Raw genomic sequence first — 16,624 nt, 5'->3', positions numbered from 1 at the left:
CGCTCACACTCACTACACACTGGGTTATCCAGTTAATATTTTCCATCACCAGCCATGCTAATCCCTGTGTTTCTCTCAGCTGTGTGCTTGTTTTCTGTGTAAATGTCCCTCTTTCTCTGTGTTCATTCTTCCACACTCTCTTGATATCTCTTGTCTCTCCACGGTACCACTCTCCGCTGTCCCTTACACTCTGTGTGTGTGTGTGTGTGTGTGTGTGTGTGTGTGTTTTCTCTTGTGCATGTGGATAAGGTCAAGTTAACGCCGTCGGTAATGTGCAGAGCTTTGTAGGCTGTAGCAGCCTCCTGATTAGCAGAGGGTTCAAAGAGGAACTCAGCATTTTTTTTGTTTGTTTGTTTTCTTAAGTAATTCTTAAGAAATGTCAGTTGTGCAACTTTGTAGGTAATAAAATAGATGGAAAAAGTTTGGATTGTTTACATTTGAGGAGGTATGTGAAAGTGGTAAGTCAGGAACTGCAAGCTCTGATCTCCTACCCAGCTGGTTTACTGTAAGAAACTAAACTTGTTAACGTGTCATTTGCTGGAATCTGCATTTTTGGCATGACTGTTTGCAAAGGAAACAGTTTGTTGTCAGAATTGACTTAATATAGCACATTTTGCTTCTATCAGTAGTATTTATTTTGAAAATGTAACGAAGCAAATTTGTCTTAAAAGAGGCAACAAAGCACATTTATCCACTGACGGGGGAACTTAACAGGAAAAATATTGTTTGTTATTTTACTGTGTACATAAAGGATGTCGAGCTTTCGAGTGTGTTTTTCGTTTTTCCCCAGTGATGTATACACGTAAGGGAAATTTGGCCGATCTCTGCTGAACGCTCTGTTCAGAGGTTTTGTCAGGCTGATGCCTTCTCGGTGCCAGTTTGACGTCTGTGTTGAACTCACAGATGCACGAGTGCAGGTGGTCAGAACGGACTTTGGGGCATTGCGCTAAAGATAGAAGCTACATTACACTAAAGCCTCGCGTTGTCATGGAGGGAAGATCTGGCAGATTTTATACCGAAATGAAGGCACGGATGGTTGTTTTATTTATCTCTTTAATTTATAGGCAAAACTTTGTTTTTACTGTGTTTATTGACTTTATCCACATAATTTGACTTTTTGCTGTGCTGTGTGTGAGAGATAAGAAGCTGGTCTCCTGTGCTCTGCCCTCTGTGTCACGTACATTTTTATATGTAAAGTTAAAGGGACAGGCAGCCTTTTGAATGAGGTTTCACAATGAAGCAATGTTCACAGCAACGCACTGGCCCTCCTCCTTTGTTTCTGTGTGTGTGTGCGTGTGCGCGCGCGCGCGCGTTTTCTGTCGCTCTTTGTTTCTACTTCCTCTGTTCTTCCTCTTGTGTCCTGTTTTCTCTGCTCTTCTCTCCCTCCTCCCTCCCCCCCCCCCCCCCCCCCTTACAGTGTATGATAAGTGCTGCTTCTAACCATACTCCACTTCACCTCCCTGCCCACCTACACACAAACCCCGCCCGGTGTGCTTGTGTTTTGTTTTTGTTTGTTTTTTTTGGGGTGGATGTTTGATTGTGTCTCTGTTTGGCGTGCCTGTCCTGTCTTACTCACGTTTGTGGGTGTGTTTGCATATACGTGTGTGTGTGTGTGTGTGTGTGTGTTGGGCGGGGCACTCCTCCTCCTCCTCTTCCTCCCCGTCCTTCCTCTCAGCCTAAACACTCCGGGTTCCCGCGCCTCCACTGCCTCAGCCGCTGCCGTCCTCTCCTCCTCCTCCTCATCCTCGCGTCCCCGCCACCACAAGTCCCTGTCCTCCTCCAATCATCCATGCCCCTCTGACCTGCACGCACCACGGCCCAGGCAAGTCTCTCACACTCTTTTTGTCTTTCACACACACACACACACACACCTCTCTGCTCAGATCATCATCTTTCCTGCAATGGACACAAAAGAAAAAGAAGAGATGAAGATGGGATAAAGTGATTTATCCCAAGAAAGGTCCTCAGATTGTGTTACACCTGCTCATCTACACTAAATGCAGAATTGATTAAAAGCTTCTAAAAAAAATGCAGCTGATTACAGGACCAAACATCACAAAACAGTAAAGTGTACAGTAATCAGAAAAAAATCCTCTTTTTCTTATGATGGATATCCTGCATAAAGCTTACGGTCACTGTATAACTTCATGGTAACAATTATTCCCCCCATGACGAAGCAGAACTGTGAAGAAACGTGCAGCAGCAAACACACTAAGTAACACTGCCATAAGTGAGGCTTTGCTGCTGCTATTCTTGCTGTGATATGCACTGTCGGCATGTATACATTCTCCACTATAACATCACCATAGTGAGATGGTCAACATTTCTAAGGCTTGCAATCATAGGCTCACCAGTTACTTAGCAACGGCCAGGAAGTACATCGCGGAGCTCAGAAAAGCTGCACAATTGTGGAGATGTTGACATAGCTCGTCTTTGGCCAGTCACTCACATTCAAAGCTCTCATCTATCAGTGGAGACATAACTGAGCAGGCAGGATTTGAGAACAAGATGAGCAGGTTCATTTTTTTTATTTTGATTTTTTTAAGCTGTCCTGTACCTCTGACAGGCCAGAGCTGTTTTTCTACTTGTTTTTGTTTCCTCGCAGCATAAACCATCTGCGGACTAACAAGAATTATGTCTCTATTCTCAGAAGCCTTAATAGATTGCATAAGAATCTTGGTTTGATAATCCTACATCTATTTTCTCAGTCCAGCGTATGAAATAGAAAAGCTGAAGGAGCGGACAATCCCTGCGTTGTGTCATTTAGAGGAAGTAAAAGAATGTGCAGTTGCTCTGGGGAGAACCAGACAAATTACAGATGTAGCTGTGTTACTTTCTGTTTATGTGAAAACACCTTTGTGTTATCTGTTGCATGTCCTCTATAGGTATTTTCCCTTTGTCCCCGATTTGATATTATGGCACACATTGTGTTTGTTGATGAGGGTTTTCCCCGGCTGGTAGAAATGCTTTTCAGCTGTTTGTGGGAATTTATCCACCTTTAAGGTTTCCCAGCCTCAGTGTTTTGTTCCCAAAGGCTCTTTGAGGAAGATTTTCCCCTCATACAGTCTCCTTCTGACATGTGTAATCCTCCTTCAGTTATGAATTTGCCTGGGAAAACCCCATTTTCATCTATTAAGCATTAACTGTGCTCTGACATTGTTTCTGTGAGTCAGTGAAATGGAGTAATGACCCGAGGATCCTACTGGTCATATGTGTGTGAAATGCCTGTGTGTATTTGCCATCTGTGTGTTTGTCTGTATATGTTGCTCTGCTGGCTAGCTCCCCTGCTTCACAGTGTTTGTTTCACGGGCTACTTTAACATTTTTGGGCTTTAGTTCAGACAGCCGTGTCTCACAGAACAAGGTGGAAGGACTGCATGTGTCCCTCAGCTACCTTAACTTCAGTCTGCAGACCCTCCAGCCATTTTTCTGATAGCTTTCGACCCTTTTTTTAAAACAAAAAAAGACGACTGCTAAATGTCTGACTGATTCCACCCATGCACGTGTTAAGGTGGCCCTTTTTGGCTGTATGTGGTTTTGTCTGCTCTATGTTGAAGTCTTGTTCTGTTGCATGCGTCGTTCAGCAGTCAGCTTGAGCTGTTCAGAACCTGGTTGGGAACGCTGGAGAGAAGGTACCGCTTCAACACGTAGACTGTACCCTGAGTGATGATTAGGCACCTTTTTTCCAGAACATAATCTGTACCCTTAACTAGAGCAGGGCGATATGGCCAAAAATATTTATCACGATATATATTTGAAAATTTGCGATAACGATATAACCGACGATATAATTGATGCGAGACAAAATACAACTCCACAACATTACTAGCGCAAAAAGACAACCTTCCATTTATATTCACTTAAACAAGAAGCTGGTTTTTATGTACATTAAAGCTTTATAAAAATGTAACAGTGCAAATGCAAATTCCTTGCTGAAAGTTTAACCAAAAGGCATTTCCAGTAGAAATGGGCTGACATATCCTGAGCATAACCATGTATAATATCCACTGAAGTTAAAAAGAGGTGCTTTGCAACATTAAACTGCAGTGTGCAGTACGTATGTTTCAGACCATAAGGTGCACAGGATTATAAGGCACATTAAGCTAAACAAAGCAGTCAGATAAATCAAACTTTATTAAACTCATTCTTCTTGCTTCCTCCACTTCTGTACCATTGATTCATTAATGTTGAATTCTCTGGCAGCTGCTCTATTCCCATGTTGTTGCAGTATATTAATGACTAACCTCGTATTGTGGATGGATTATCTCAGTTGTTCTCCTGACTGAAGTTTGGTCCGTTTACAGCATCCTGCCATGCGATTGCATTTGTCTCTAACCATGAGGAACCTTCACGTTAACTTTTATAAGTGGAAAAGTGTTAGTGTTTGTCCTCCAGCTTCACTGTTTATGTTATGCTAACATAGCTGTGTCGCTAGCGATCACGTAGCACATCATTATATACCAGCTAGCCCAACTTCAGTAACCCTACAAACGTCACTGCTGTTTAGTTTCCTGTCTTCATTTATGTTGGAAGTGATAGCAGAGCTGTACGTTTGATTTTTTTCAGAAATCTCTCAGTCAGAACATGCAATATCATGCTTAGGTAACTAGCGAAACTAGCGAGCTAACTTCCGCTAGCTTCCTGCTAACTTCTAACTCCGTTAAATGTAATAACTTTTGTTTTCATGGATGCCTGGAAGTTAAACTTTATAGTTACACCTGGTAAAGCAGCAATGCTGATCGTTTTATTAAAGATGAAAGAATTTAGACAGTTTTTAACTCTAAGTGATGCTGCAGTGTTGTTTGACCTGAAGCATACGGAGTTTAGGACCCAGATTACTCCCAGATTTAAGAGCATCTTAGTCCGACAAATACGACAATAACAACGGCCGCTTGCATGTTCTGCAAAAAAAATGTGCTTTGTTGTGTATCTGACGGACAAACACCAAACCAGTTCCACATCACGGAAGTTGCACCATTTTTACAAACCAATTCTGGTTCATCTGTTTCACTCAACAATCGGCCATGTGCGTATGAAAACAAAGGCACTGCGCATGCGCGTTTTACTCCCATTCTATCGCGATATTTCATTTTCCTATCGTTGCCTAACATTATACCGGTATTACCGTGAACGGTATAATATGGCCCAGCCCTACCCTTAACTCACATCCATTCCTGTTTGATACATCTAGTCTGAAATCTTTCTGAGTGACGTGTTCATAACAGTACTGCCATAAAGCAGGTTGGTGCTGAAACGTATATAGGGTAGGAGCAGACTACAATATGACCCTGAACCACCTTAGAATAAGCCTTTTCTCCACTACTTCACTTAATGTGCAATGAGAAGGAAAATAGGTTGAAACCAATCAGAAATATTAACCAGTCTGATTAAGTTTATCATCTTCAACTAAAACACTGGATACTGGTCCCTACTAATCTGCCTCATCCAGCTTTTCTCTCCTTGAATTTGCATCTGTGTGTGTGTGTGTGTGTGTGTGTGTTGGATACCTTTGATCTACTGGACAGCATGATCACATCTACATCAAATTAAAGGACACCCTCGAGCTGTTTTTCGCTCGTCTCACTGGTGCTTTGAATGGAGCCCCTTCTTTGGTCTTTTTTCTTGATTTTGAAGCTGTCAGTGGGATTGTGCAGAACCCTTTGGTTTCTGTTGCACTTGAGAAACTGCATTTTTGATCAGCACCACCTGCTCTCATAAGAGCTCAGCAATCATTCGAGCTAGACTGTGATCATACCAGTTACTGGCAACAACTTTCAGCTGGTAGGCAACTGTTAAGATGGGTACCTGAAGCGTCCGAGCGGACTTGCTACATTGCCAATAAGTGTTCATTTTTGTATTGCTGCTCTTCTGTGTTGGTGTTTATCTGTGTGTGTGTGTGCATGCATTTGTGCTTGTTTGTTGCCATCTGCTGCAGGCGTGCCGCAGCCACACACTGTCATGGAAGATGCACATCCCTACAAAGCAAATCCAGCCTTTTAGCTCAGTGACTGCAACCAGTCACTGAGCTAAAAGCGTTCTCGTGTGTGTCTGTGTGCGTGCATGTGCACGGGCCACTGACCTCATGTGGCTCTAAATACTGACTTGAGGGATTAGATGAAACACGACCTTGCGCTGAAGTTAACAGCACATCAGAAGGTGATTTTTAATCTTTAACTGTTGGACTAATTTTATGTTCCTGTCCCACACTCTTCTCCACTGCAATCCTCTCTCTTCATCCCTTTTCTCTCCTCCTGCATCACCTCCCACACTTCACTTTCGTCTCCTTCATCCTTCTCTTTCCGCGTTTCCTTTATCTCCTCTCTTCTGTTGTCTCCTGTCCCATATCCATCACCATTCTTTTTCATTTTCACCTCCTCGTTCCCACCTCTTTACTTATCGCACCTTCAAACCTTTTCTTGCTCACAAAAAACGTTTCGCACTTCTTTCCTCCTCCTCATGACCACGTCTCCGCTGTCCTTCCTCTGTGTCGCCTTTTCTTTACCATCCTTCCTTCTCTTTTTCTCCTTCTTGTCTTTCCACCTTCTCTCCTGTAGTGCCCCGGCGCAGCGGGCACCCGGCGCCTCGCCTTCTGCCCACAACATCAGCAGCGCCGCCGTGTCAGACCGTACCAATTTCTCCAGAGGGGTGGGCATCCGCAGCACGTTCCACGCAGGTCAGCAGCGTAGTGCCCGGGACCAGCATGGCTCCGCCTACCCCGGCGGGCCTGCTTCTCCATCACTGTCGCATGGCAACAGCCAGGCCCGAAGAACACATGGCGCCACGGGGATTTTCAGCAAGTTCACATCCAAGTTTGTACGCAAGTGAGTAACGGGCGTAAGCCGCACACAAAAAGTAAACACTGGTTAGTTGATGTTTGATTCTGTAGCGTTAGAGAGGAAGGAAGGAAGGAAGGAAGTCGAAAAACCTGAAGTACAGGAGAGGACGTGTGGTAGAAGGAGGAAGCGTGGAGTTTGGTAAATGCAAAGCCGTTGTGATAACAGCTAGTCTCTTTATTATCCAGTTACCAGTGCAGTTTAAAGTCTATGAGGTTTCAGCTTGAACCAGAAAATGACTAAGTTTCCATTACAAGTCATTTTGATGTTCTCCGAGGAACATTGTACTCTGTGGCCGTATCATCACTGAGTACTTTTTTAAAGGGGCTGGTCTCGTCTGTCACTAACCACGCGCTGATCTGTAACTGTGCTCAGAGCAGAAAGGGAGAGGAAGGGAACAGCTGTGCGTCCTCTATAATTTTGCTTGGAGCAGTGGTGACGGAGGAGTAATTTTGGTTGTGGTTCCAGTCTGGCCTAGTTTTCATCTCAGTCTTGTAGTGCAGGTTGCAGCAGTGAAGCCGCTGATCAGGGTACCTGATTGTAATAAAAGCCAGCACTGTTTATTTCGATATTTATAACTTTCTCTGGAAGTAAAGTGAACTTTTCCTGGCTGTCTAACTCTGCTGGGTAAATACAGGATACTGATTTTTACATTTGTCAAATAAATAAGTTTTCGTTTCAGGAGAATTCGATGTTGCTGATGTTAAAAAATGTTTAAGTAATCAAATAATGAGGCTAATGTGATCTAAAGTGTTGTTTTGATGGGTATTCACGCATGTTTCCTACTTTAGCATTTCCAGCAGCAGGTCTGCGTATGTGGACTTTGGACCTGACTCCAAATGAACTGCACTGTCAGTGTTTGTCATATAGGAAGAAGAATAGCATTCTGAGTAAATAATGCAGATTTTAGTGGATTTATTATTGGTTTTATTGGTCTTAGAAGATTTGTTGACTGACTCATTCCAGTGAACTACCGTAAACCACATGAACACAGTTGATTTTAGATGCATGGCCTGCAGGTTGTTTTACACTCGGCAAAGTTGATCAAGATGTTACATTTAAGATATCATATACTTAATAAGAGGAGTTTTTAATGTAGCTACCTCACAGTGAGAACAAATGCTAGAATGAGAGGTGCTCAGGACAGGAAGTGAAAACCTCTGACAAAAGTGAGAAAAGTTCCAAGTGAGCAATGTGCCACAGCCACCATATAAGGTTTTTTTGTTCTTTTATCCTGCGTGTGTGTGCGCGTGTGTGTGTGCGTGAGGAGGGAATATGTTTGCTTGTATTTTTAGTTGTTTTTGTCTGCTTAAAAAAATGATCATATGTGTAGCCTACGTGCATGGTGTAGAGTCTGTCTGTGTGTAGGGTACAGGCACAGCCACTCTCCAGGCCTCCCACTCAGAGATACTGTAGCTCCGTGGCGACAGTATCCATGGTTACTCCGGAGATATCACTTTTCCCTCAACTATAAATACCGCTACTGGGGACACCTTGATACACATGCTCACACACACACAGACAGTTATGTGCCTGTAGCACAGCAGGCAGACAGATTGTGTTGCATTTGTACATTTTGACCAGTCTCTCTGTCTCTCTCTCGCACACACACACACACACACACACACACACACACACACACACACACACACACACACACACACACACACACACACACAGTAAATCTGTGTGTTTTGTTACCGTATCATATAAGGTCCCTGGTCTGGAGAGCGATGGTTTGTCTGTGTTAAAGGAGATAAAAGTTGTTGCTTAACGTCTGCTTTTCTTTTTGTCATTTGTACATGTGTGATTTGTGTTTTTTTTATAGCAGCCGTTCTCTCGCCTTCTCTCTTTCTTTTTAAAGTTTTATCACATTTGAACTTTTCACCTCACAAACGCTTCTTTTCAGGATCATCCCGGACATCTTTGTGTAAGGGAGGGGAGTGTGTTCAGAGAGAGCCCGTTAAATCCCTCTGAGGTGTTTTTGTTCACACATTCACACCAATAAAGGGTACATCTAAACACGTTCAGATTGCACGTCGACAGCAGTGCAGTAACTTCTTCTTTTTGTTGTTGTTGTTGTCCTTCTTCTCTTTGTGTTAACTGTGGTGTTGTTTGCCGTTTCAATCCCAAGTGAGTCTGGACTGATTTTTCTTTTTTCTGTTGAAGTTGGCTCCTCAGAGGGCAGCTTTGTCTTTTACAAGAACGTCATTGATATATGCGTTTTACACATACGTTTTTTTTCTCTTTCTTTATCCCTCTTTTGTTTTTGTAGAAATCTCTCGTTCAGGTTTCCGAGAAGGTAGGCAACATCCCCAACGTTAAATATAACCCCTTGATTTATATAAACACACGTCTCTTCTTTATATATATTTTACATATATATATGCATATATATATAAATACTTCCTCCCCTTTTGGTGTTTCGTGCAGCTTTTTGTTGAGATCTTCCTTTTGTGCCTTGAGCCTTTATCTTTTCACCTTTTCGTTGTTGTTTTTTTTGTTTCTCTGTGGTTTGGCCCCTTTGTTTTTTGAGCCTTCTGATTTTGAGTGCTGTGTTTTGGTCCATTTTCTTTCTCTTTTTAAAAATGTATTTCATTTTACTAACTCCCCTCCCTCACCCAGCCATCCACTCACTTAACTCACTCACTCCATCATCACGTGGCACATTAACACCTCACTTATCTTCCTCTTCGTCCCTCCATCGTCCCTCCCGCCCACCTCTACTTCATCCTCACCCCACATTTGTTTTCCAGTTAGATTGTGTGTGAGCTTGCATCTCCCTGTAGAGTCCCAGATTTAGGTCATGACGAATCCATCATCAAACTCATCCATTCCCTCATTTAACCCGTTCATAGCTTGAGGTGCCAGTCATGTTATTACTCTGGATCATAGTAAAATGTAAAACTAGTGAGGCAATACTAAAACGTGTCATGTCGCTGACCACGGTTTACAATAAATAACTCGGTGTAGAAATAACAGAAGCACAGCAATAGAACCAGTAGTCTCTTTAAAGTGTGGCTAACCATTACCCCAGCTAACCAAACCATCACCCATTTCACCTTCCTGCTTTCATTAGTTTGGCCTCCGTAATCTGAATTGCCTTAGCCACGCAGGCTAAAGGTGTCCTGTTGTTAGATCCCAGTGGGGAGGTAGCTTGGAATAAGTCAGCATACGGTTGTAGTTGTGGACGAAGTCAGAGAGGAGGAGGAGAGGGCCCAGGAGGGACGGGGCTGCACTATTTCCTGGAGGCTGCACTCTTTCCACTCATTCATTGCTCTGTTCTCACTGTAGCACTGGCTCTCTAACAGCAGCAGAAACACAAGTGGATGGCTTTGACCTACAGTGGCTGGAAAAGAAGCTGTTTGTTTTTTGTTTTTTTTTTAATGCTGTGAATATATAAACACAATTACATTTGTTTCACATGTACGCACACAGACACACTGAGCTCAGTGTGTCTGTGTGCGTACATTAAGATAAAAACACACACCTTATTTCCATGTCCATCTACATATTTAGTCTAAATGAAAGACACGTGTTGACACATTTTACATTTCTGTATGTACACAACCAGACTGGACATGTCTCCTGATTAGTGTGTTGGATGATTTTAACCAGCAGGTCTTAGAGTGGACCATTGCTCCACCTGCTGGCTTAAAGCTGTTACTTTATTATCACGGTGAAATTATTATAGCTGTGTTTTCTCTAAGCTGTTTAGTGACTCTAAAAATATTTCAAATTGAAAATGTAATAGTAGAAAATGTCTAACTATAGGGTGAAATCTAAAGCCACTGCTAAACACATGACTAAATAGTAGTCACATATTTCCAGTGATTATCATACCTGTATGTTGGGACTGAGTAAGCTGTATTTAAAATCAATGAATCATCTGATCAGTCTTTTGTTTTCCCTTCCACGGGAAAACAAAAGACTGATCACGGTCACGGTGTTCCTACTCTGGGAGCCATTTTGCATCCCTTCATATCAAGTTAAATGGCAATGGGATGCAAAATGGCACAATGACTTTACATTGTTACAGAATTCCTCATCTACAGTTTGTTTGGGGTCTCCCCACACCCCACGCTCCTCCTCGTCATTTCCACTGTGCTATATTTTTAACCATGGCTTCTTTTGCAGAAGGTATTTGACATGGTGTTTCTGGTCATTCTTCCCCACCCCCCCATTTTCTTTTCAATAATGTAAAACAAGAATTTTGTCTTTGTCCGAAACAAACTGAATTGCAAATCATGTGTTGAATTTTTTCCATGTTTGTGTCACTTTCCAGGCATCGTCTGCACGTGTTTGGCTGTTGTCTGTGTTTTTCTGTTTGTCGTCTGCTTTTCTTGCTTTAGTCTCGTTTGTGTGCGTTCGTTGTTGTTTGCAGGTGTGAGAGAGGATGCGTGTGCATATGTCGAATGTTAGATGGGCTGCAAGTTCATGTGTTGTTTACAGGGAGTGTGTGTTCGTGTGTGTGTGTGAGAGAGAGAGGTAAACAGCTTTCGTGTAGATCAAGTGTTACTAATACAGGTTTTAACGCAGTGCTGGGATTATTAATGCTCCTAACCTCCTCCTAGCAACAGGACTCGCCCTCACCATGCCGACCATTCTCTTCCAAACCATTCCGTTTGGGATCTAAACAGTTCCACTTCATGATGTGTTCCTAACTTTCCATGTTTGTTGGATTCCACTCCACTCCAAAGTGTTACACCAGTTACCCCACCGTTCCATTCTGTGAAAGTCCGTGCTGTTCCATACTCTTCAAATTACCCCCTTTCTGGTCCACAGTGAGCCGTTCCATTTGTGTCTAGCTATTTCATTCGGACTCGCTTCATTCTTAATTTATTTCGACTCAAACATTTTCTCATCCATCCCAGAGCGAGTTGAACCAGTTCCTTAAATTCCACCTTATAACTTTGGGTGTTTTCTAGGTAGAGTTTTCTAACATTAAAACAGGTTGAACAAGTCCATAGTGACGCATTGAATCTTTTGTTGTCGTTGGGTTGTTGTTTTTTTTAGTGTTAGTAAATACATGTTAATGTTGGCAGCAGCAGATGGCTTCCCCTACATGAGCGAGGTTCTTCCACATGTTCCTTCCTGTTAAAAGGGAGTTTTTCCTTCCCACTGTCTGACTGTTGGGGATTTCTGTCTTATTGTAGGGTCTGTGCCTTACATTATACAACTATTTATATTGGCAACTGCTGTTTTGATTTGGCGTTGTTTAGATAAGCTGAATTGAACTTGTTAAATTCCACTGAGTGGTGGTACTATGATAGTGTTTGCTCACAGTGGACTGGTATTACCTGGAACACCTGCAACAGCAATGCATTGTGGGCTGTGGAGTCCTTTTAGGCAGTTGGAGTGGAATTCAATATTTGGCACACACTTGAAGTGGTTGGCTTGGAAGGTTGAGGCGGGCATGGTGAGCGGCGTGACTGTGTTCAGCCAGCTGGTTTCCTGTCTGTGTACGAGCCCACTTGTTGCCATAAGCCCTTAAAAAAATATAAAGACTAAACTTGTGTTGATTTTTTTTTTTTTTTCGAGGGGTCCATATGAGGGAGAGGGTGATGATGAGGGGAGCAGGTGAGATACAGAACAAACAAAAAAACTCCCACAAACCTCCCAGACGCTACCGAATCGCCTGCCAATCAGTAGAGTGGAAGAAATGAGTAGATGATCTGAGCTTGTTGTGAATGGTGGGGGCTGGGGTGAGGGGCGAGCTGTGGATGTGTAATTAGTTGGTGATGGTGGTAACGGTTTAACCAATCAGGGGATGGGAGATGAGAGGTGAATGGTAGCGTCTTAGAGACTGAGAGTGATGGTGCGGAGGGTGATGCTGCATGGTGGTGCCTGTGTGTGAAGGGAAAATCAGAATCCAAGCGCCCCCGATGTGCGTTTGTGCGCTCGCACACCCGAAACGCAAACGCGCACTCGGGCCTGATCGACCCGCGTGCTGCCCGGCGAGTCGCGTGCACAAACGCACATCGGGGGCGCTCAAATTTTTCTTTTTGTCTTCATTCATTTCCACAATCCTCATTATTTCCTTCCTCTGCATTCCTCCTCCTTCCACCTTTTTGTCTCTGCTCTTTAAATAATTCTGATTTCTCACACTTTTATCCTCATTTTCTCTCTTTGCTTATGCCCATCCTCCCTCCTTTTCCTGCCTTCTCCCCTTCCTTCCTTTTCTCCACCCCTCTTGCCCCTCCCCCATCTGTCCCTCTGGCCTCTCTTTTCCCTTTTATCTTTCCTCCTCTCTCGCACTATCTCCTCCTCCTCCACCCTCCCATCGCTCCACACAGGCCTGTGCTGACCAGTACTGTAGACAAGTCCGAGAAGACGTCCGGTGGTTTGTCCTCCTCTTCTAACAACGATGAGAACAACTCGTCTCCAGGATCTGGAAACACTGGTGGGTTCATGACAATTTGACTCTTCTCAACTCAGTTTTGGTCATTTTATATGTGACAGATACACAACACAGCAATGGAGGACATCTAGGCGATAGTATACCAGGGTGGTGTTTTTTCTGCTGCCGCTTCCCTTTTTGCAAAGGTTAAAAAATGGCAGGTTTGATATTTCTGGAGGAGACAAGCTCATGACTCAGAGTGATGCCATTGAGTGGCCAATCGGCGGCATGCTCTCTGTTTACATCACATTTTCAGATCAACTCGGCTCGCTTGGAACCCTGATCGAGCAGGAACTAAAGTACCTGGTACCAGGTGCTACCACTTAATGGAAAACCCTAAAAACAGAGTCCAGACAAGCTGAGTAGGTACTCGTGGAAAAGGGCTATAAGAGAAACTCTACTTTTGGCCACTAGAGAGCGCTGTTGAGATCAGATATGGCAGATTCGATAAGTAGCTACATTTCCTGAAAATTGATCATCTCCAGGATTTTAAAGTTTCCTCATTCAGGCACACTAAATCCACCTCCGGTGCTGTTGAGGTCAGCATTTTCTTTTTAGGCAATCGTCTTAACCCTGGAGAACCCATGGGGTCAAATTTGACCCCATGGTTTCCCTAGAAAACCAATGGGGTTGGCTCTGACCCCATGGGTTCTCCAGGGTTAGTGAGGTTTTAAATTAGACATTATTGCTTTCTCCTCTCACTGTTCTTCTTCCCTACTCCTCCAGGTGGCACTGGCACCCCTCCCGCCATCTCCAGCCAGAAGGACCCTGTCAAGCCGCGCTCGCTGCGCTTCACCTGGTCCATGAAGACCACGTCGTCCATGGAGCCCACGGAGATGATGCGCGAGATCCGCAAGGTGCTCGACTCCAACAGCTGCGAGTACGAGCTGCGCGAGCGCTACATGCTGCTGTGCATGTCCGGGAAACCGGCGCACGACGACTTCGTCCAGTGGGAAATGGAGGTGTGCAAGCTGCCGCGACTCTCCCTGAACGGTGTGCGCTTCAAGCGGATCTCGGGCACGTCCATCGCCTTCAAGAACATTGCCTCAAAGATCGCCAACGAGCTCAAACTGTGAGCGCAGAGGAGCAGCGAAGAAGAGATGCAAGGGTGAAGGATGAGGGCGAGAGGAGTGATGATGCTGTAGGTTGGGTTAGGACGTAAGCTAAGGGGTGGGATCACTTTAAAAACGACACGATTGTTACGTCAGGTCTGACGTCGGGCTGCCAGTTCTGAGACTAGAAAACTTTTTTTTTTTCCTTAGAAGTTTGTTCCATAAGTTCCCCGAGGCGCTCGGATTAGAGAACCGGAGCCGAATTCCTCTGAGTTGTGAAGAACTTACAGGCCGGTCTTCTTCTTCTCCACCCCCCTGTAGGGTGAGGGGTTTCTGTCACGTTCTACTTAGACGTTCCACTCTTCTGCATGTCCGATCTTCTTCTTCTCTGTTTTTTAGGAGGCACACTTTGACCACTCCTATCATTTCTTCCTGCTATTTATTCCGTTTTCTCTGCACGGTTCTGATGCCAGAACGGGACAGGGTGGGGTGGGGTGGGGTCAGGCGGGTGGATGGGAGATCAAAGCAAACAGAGGGATGCTGTGGGGGGGGGGATCTTTGCTCTGAATGATTGACAGAAAGTTCAGAATGGATCATGGAGCCTTATTTTGCTGGAAAACTCAAAAAGAAGTTTTGCTCTGATTCTCCTCCAAACCTGAGTGGACTAGAGCCTGAGCCAGAACACACACACACACACACACACACACACACACACACACAGAAAAATCTAATCCATCCACCTCCCTCCTGCCCTCACACACTCTTCGCTGTCTCTTCCTCCGCCTTCAGACTGAAGTCAGCACAAGCACATCCATCTTCTCACCTTTTCACTCCCTTTCTCCCCCCATTATGTTTTTTTTTTTTTTTTTTTTTTTTTTTTAATCTTTCACACAGTCACGTCCGAGGAGGTCAGTTGATCCTGCGGGCTGCAGCTTTGTAAGTCCGTACTTTTAGTTCTGTTTTGTTTTTTTTAAACTGAATTTCTTTATCGGCTTTTAAAGAGTTGTGCACTGGAAAAAGATCAGCATCTTATTAGAGGGGAGGACTGATGATGATGGAATTTTTCTTTTCATTTTAAAGTTGCCTTTCTTTTGAAGAATCAAATCTGGGCGTTTGTTTTCATTGCCATTTGTCAGCACATAAACGCTCAGATGATTTCTGGTTTCCTGTGGTTTTCTTTGGTACCTCTTGGTTGGCATCACGCCTTCATATCCAGAATGTCAACCCAGTACCGACGCATTTATACGCCCCCCGCCCCAGCCCAGTGTTCCCAAAGAGCAGACACACAAGTCGTGGTTGTTGGTATGTGTGTGAGACTGTTGTAAGAGATCACTGGAAAAACTAAAAAGCAACAAAAACGATTAAGGACGACATTGACGAAGAATGGTGAATTATTTTCTTCTACTTTTGATTTGATAATATATTTTTGTGTCGTCGAGTTTGTACAGATTTGGGGCGCAGTGAAGGCTCACTGTCAGATCACATCATCGCTGCCTTTTTTTAAAGTTTTTTTTTTTGTCCCCCCCCCCAAAGTATAAGCGCACCTTCAACACACGGACAAACCCAGCCCCCCTCCTCCTCTCCGGTGCAGGACATGTCGATGTATTTAATGATGTTGATGGTGGTGGTGTTGACGACTACTGCTCGTTCGTTTTTGGCCTTTTATTTTATTTTAATTCGTTTTCTTTTTTTATATATATAAAGGACTCGTTGGTCCAGAGTAGTTTGGAGCAGAGAGAGGAAAAAGGAAGAAAAAAAAAAAGCAGGAAAGACTTCTCAGAGCACACGTTCACTCTCGAAACCACAAGCAGAAGAAGTCACTTCCTTTAACTCGTTTTCTCGTTGCGTTTGATGCTCCGGTTTTGTCAGTGCAGAAAAAGAAACCACACACAGAGAGACACACACACACGCACGGACAGACGCAGGGGTCGGAGTAAGGCTGGTGCCCGTCAGCTGGTTGTACCTAACTGAACACTTTTCCTTCTTTCTCTCACAATGACACACTGTCGTTTTATTTTTTTATTTTAATTTTATTGTTTTAGTTCTTTCAGTTTTTAATACGTCAGATTTTCCTTTTAAAACGTTGATCATTGTATTAAGGTGCTGGGTATTGGATTCTAATTATTCTGGCTGTTGCTGTTATATTATCTCTTTCAGGGTTGATTTTATTTGACATTATTTCGTTTTACATTGCTGTAATTTACATTGATTTAAATGTGTTTTGAGCGAACTGTAACTGTAGTGGTGGGTTTTTTGGGGGGGTTGGGAGGGGGTGATCAACTCCTGAAAAATGTATTATTTGTTTTGTTTTTTTGTTTCTTTTCTTTTTTTTTTGTGCAA

General features: G+C 43.7%; 1 protein-coding gene across 8 annotated transcripts in view; it reads left to right on the top strand.

Moving 5' to 3' along the window:
• The window catches only part of mark2b (MAP/microtubule affinity-regulating kinase 2b), a 54,187-nt gene extending 37,843 nt beyond the window's left edge, over nt 1-16,344 (top strand). For 3 of the 8 annotated variants that reach the window (XM_085400336.1, XM_085400334.1, XM_085400333.1), the window contains exons 16-21: nt 1,676-1,822; nt 6,554-6,820; nt 9,108-9,134; nt 12,374-12,412; nt 13,129-13,235; nt 13,959-16,344. In XM_085400336.1, coding sequence (XP_085256462.1) covers nt 1,676-1,822; nt 6,554-6,820; nt 9,108-9,134; nt 12,374-12,412; nt 13,129-13,235; nt 13,959-14,308 — 937 coding nt within the window. In that variant the 3' untranslated portion in view covers nt 14,309-16,344. The remainder of the gene's footprint in view (nt 1-1,675; nt 1,823-6,553; nt 6,821-9,107; nt 9,135-12,373; nt 12,413-13,128; nt 13,236-13,958) is intronic. The other 5 variants (XM_085400340.1, XM_085400339.1, XM_085400335.1 and 2 more) reach the window with 4 other exon arrangements.
• The last annotated feature ends 280 nt before the right edge of the window (nt 16,345-16,624 follow it).

This window comes from Rhamphochromis longiceps, linkage group LG3 (genome assembly GCF_057381845.1).
Source record: "Rhamphochromis longiceps isolate RC_006_pf linkage group LG3, R_longiceps_female_GT1.1, whole genome shotgun sequence".
In the NCBI taxonomy this organism is placed as follows: domain Eukaryota; kingdom Metazoa; phylum Chordata; class Actinopteri; order Cichliformes; family Cichlidae; genus Rhamphochromis; species Rhamphochromis longiceps.
Note: the sequence above shows the minus strand (reverse complement) of the source record. Positions and strands in the feature narration are given on the sequence as shown.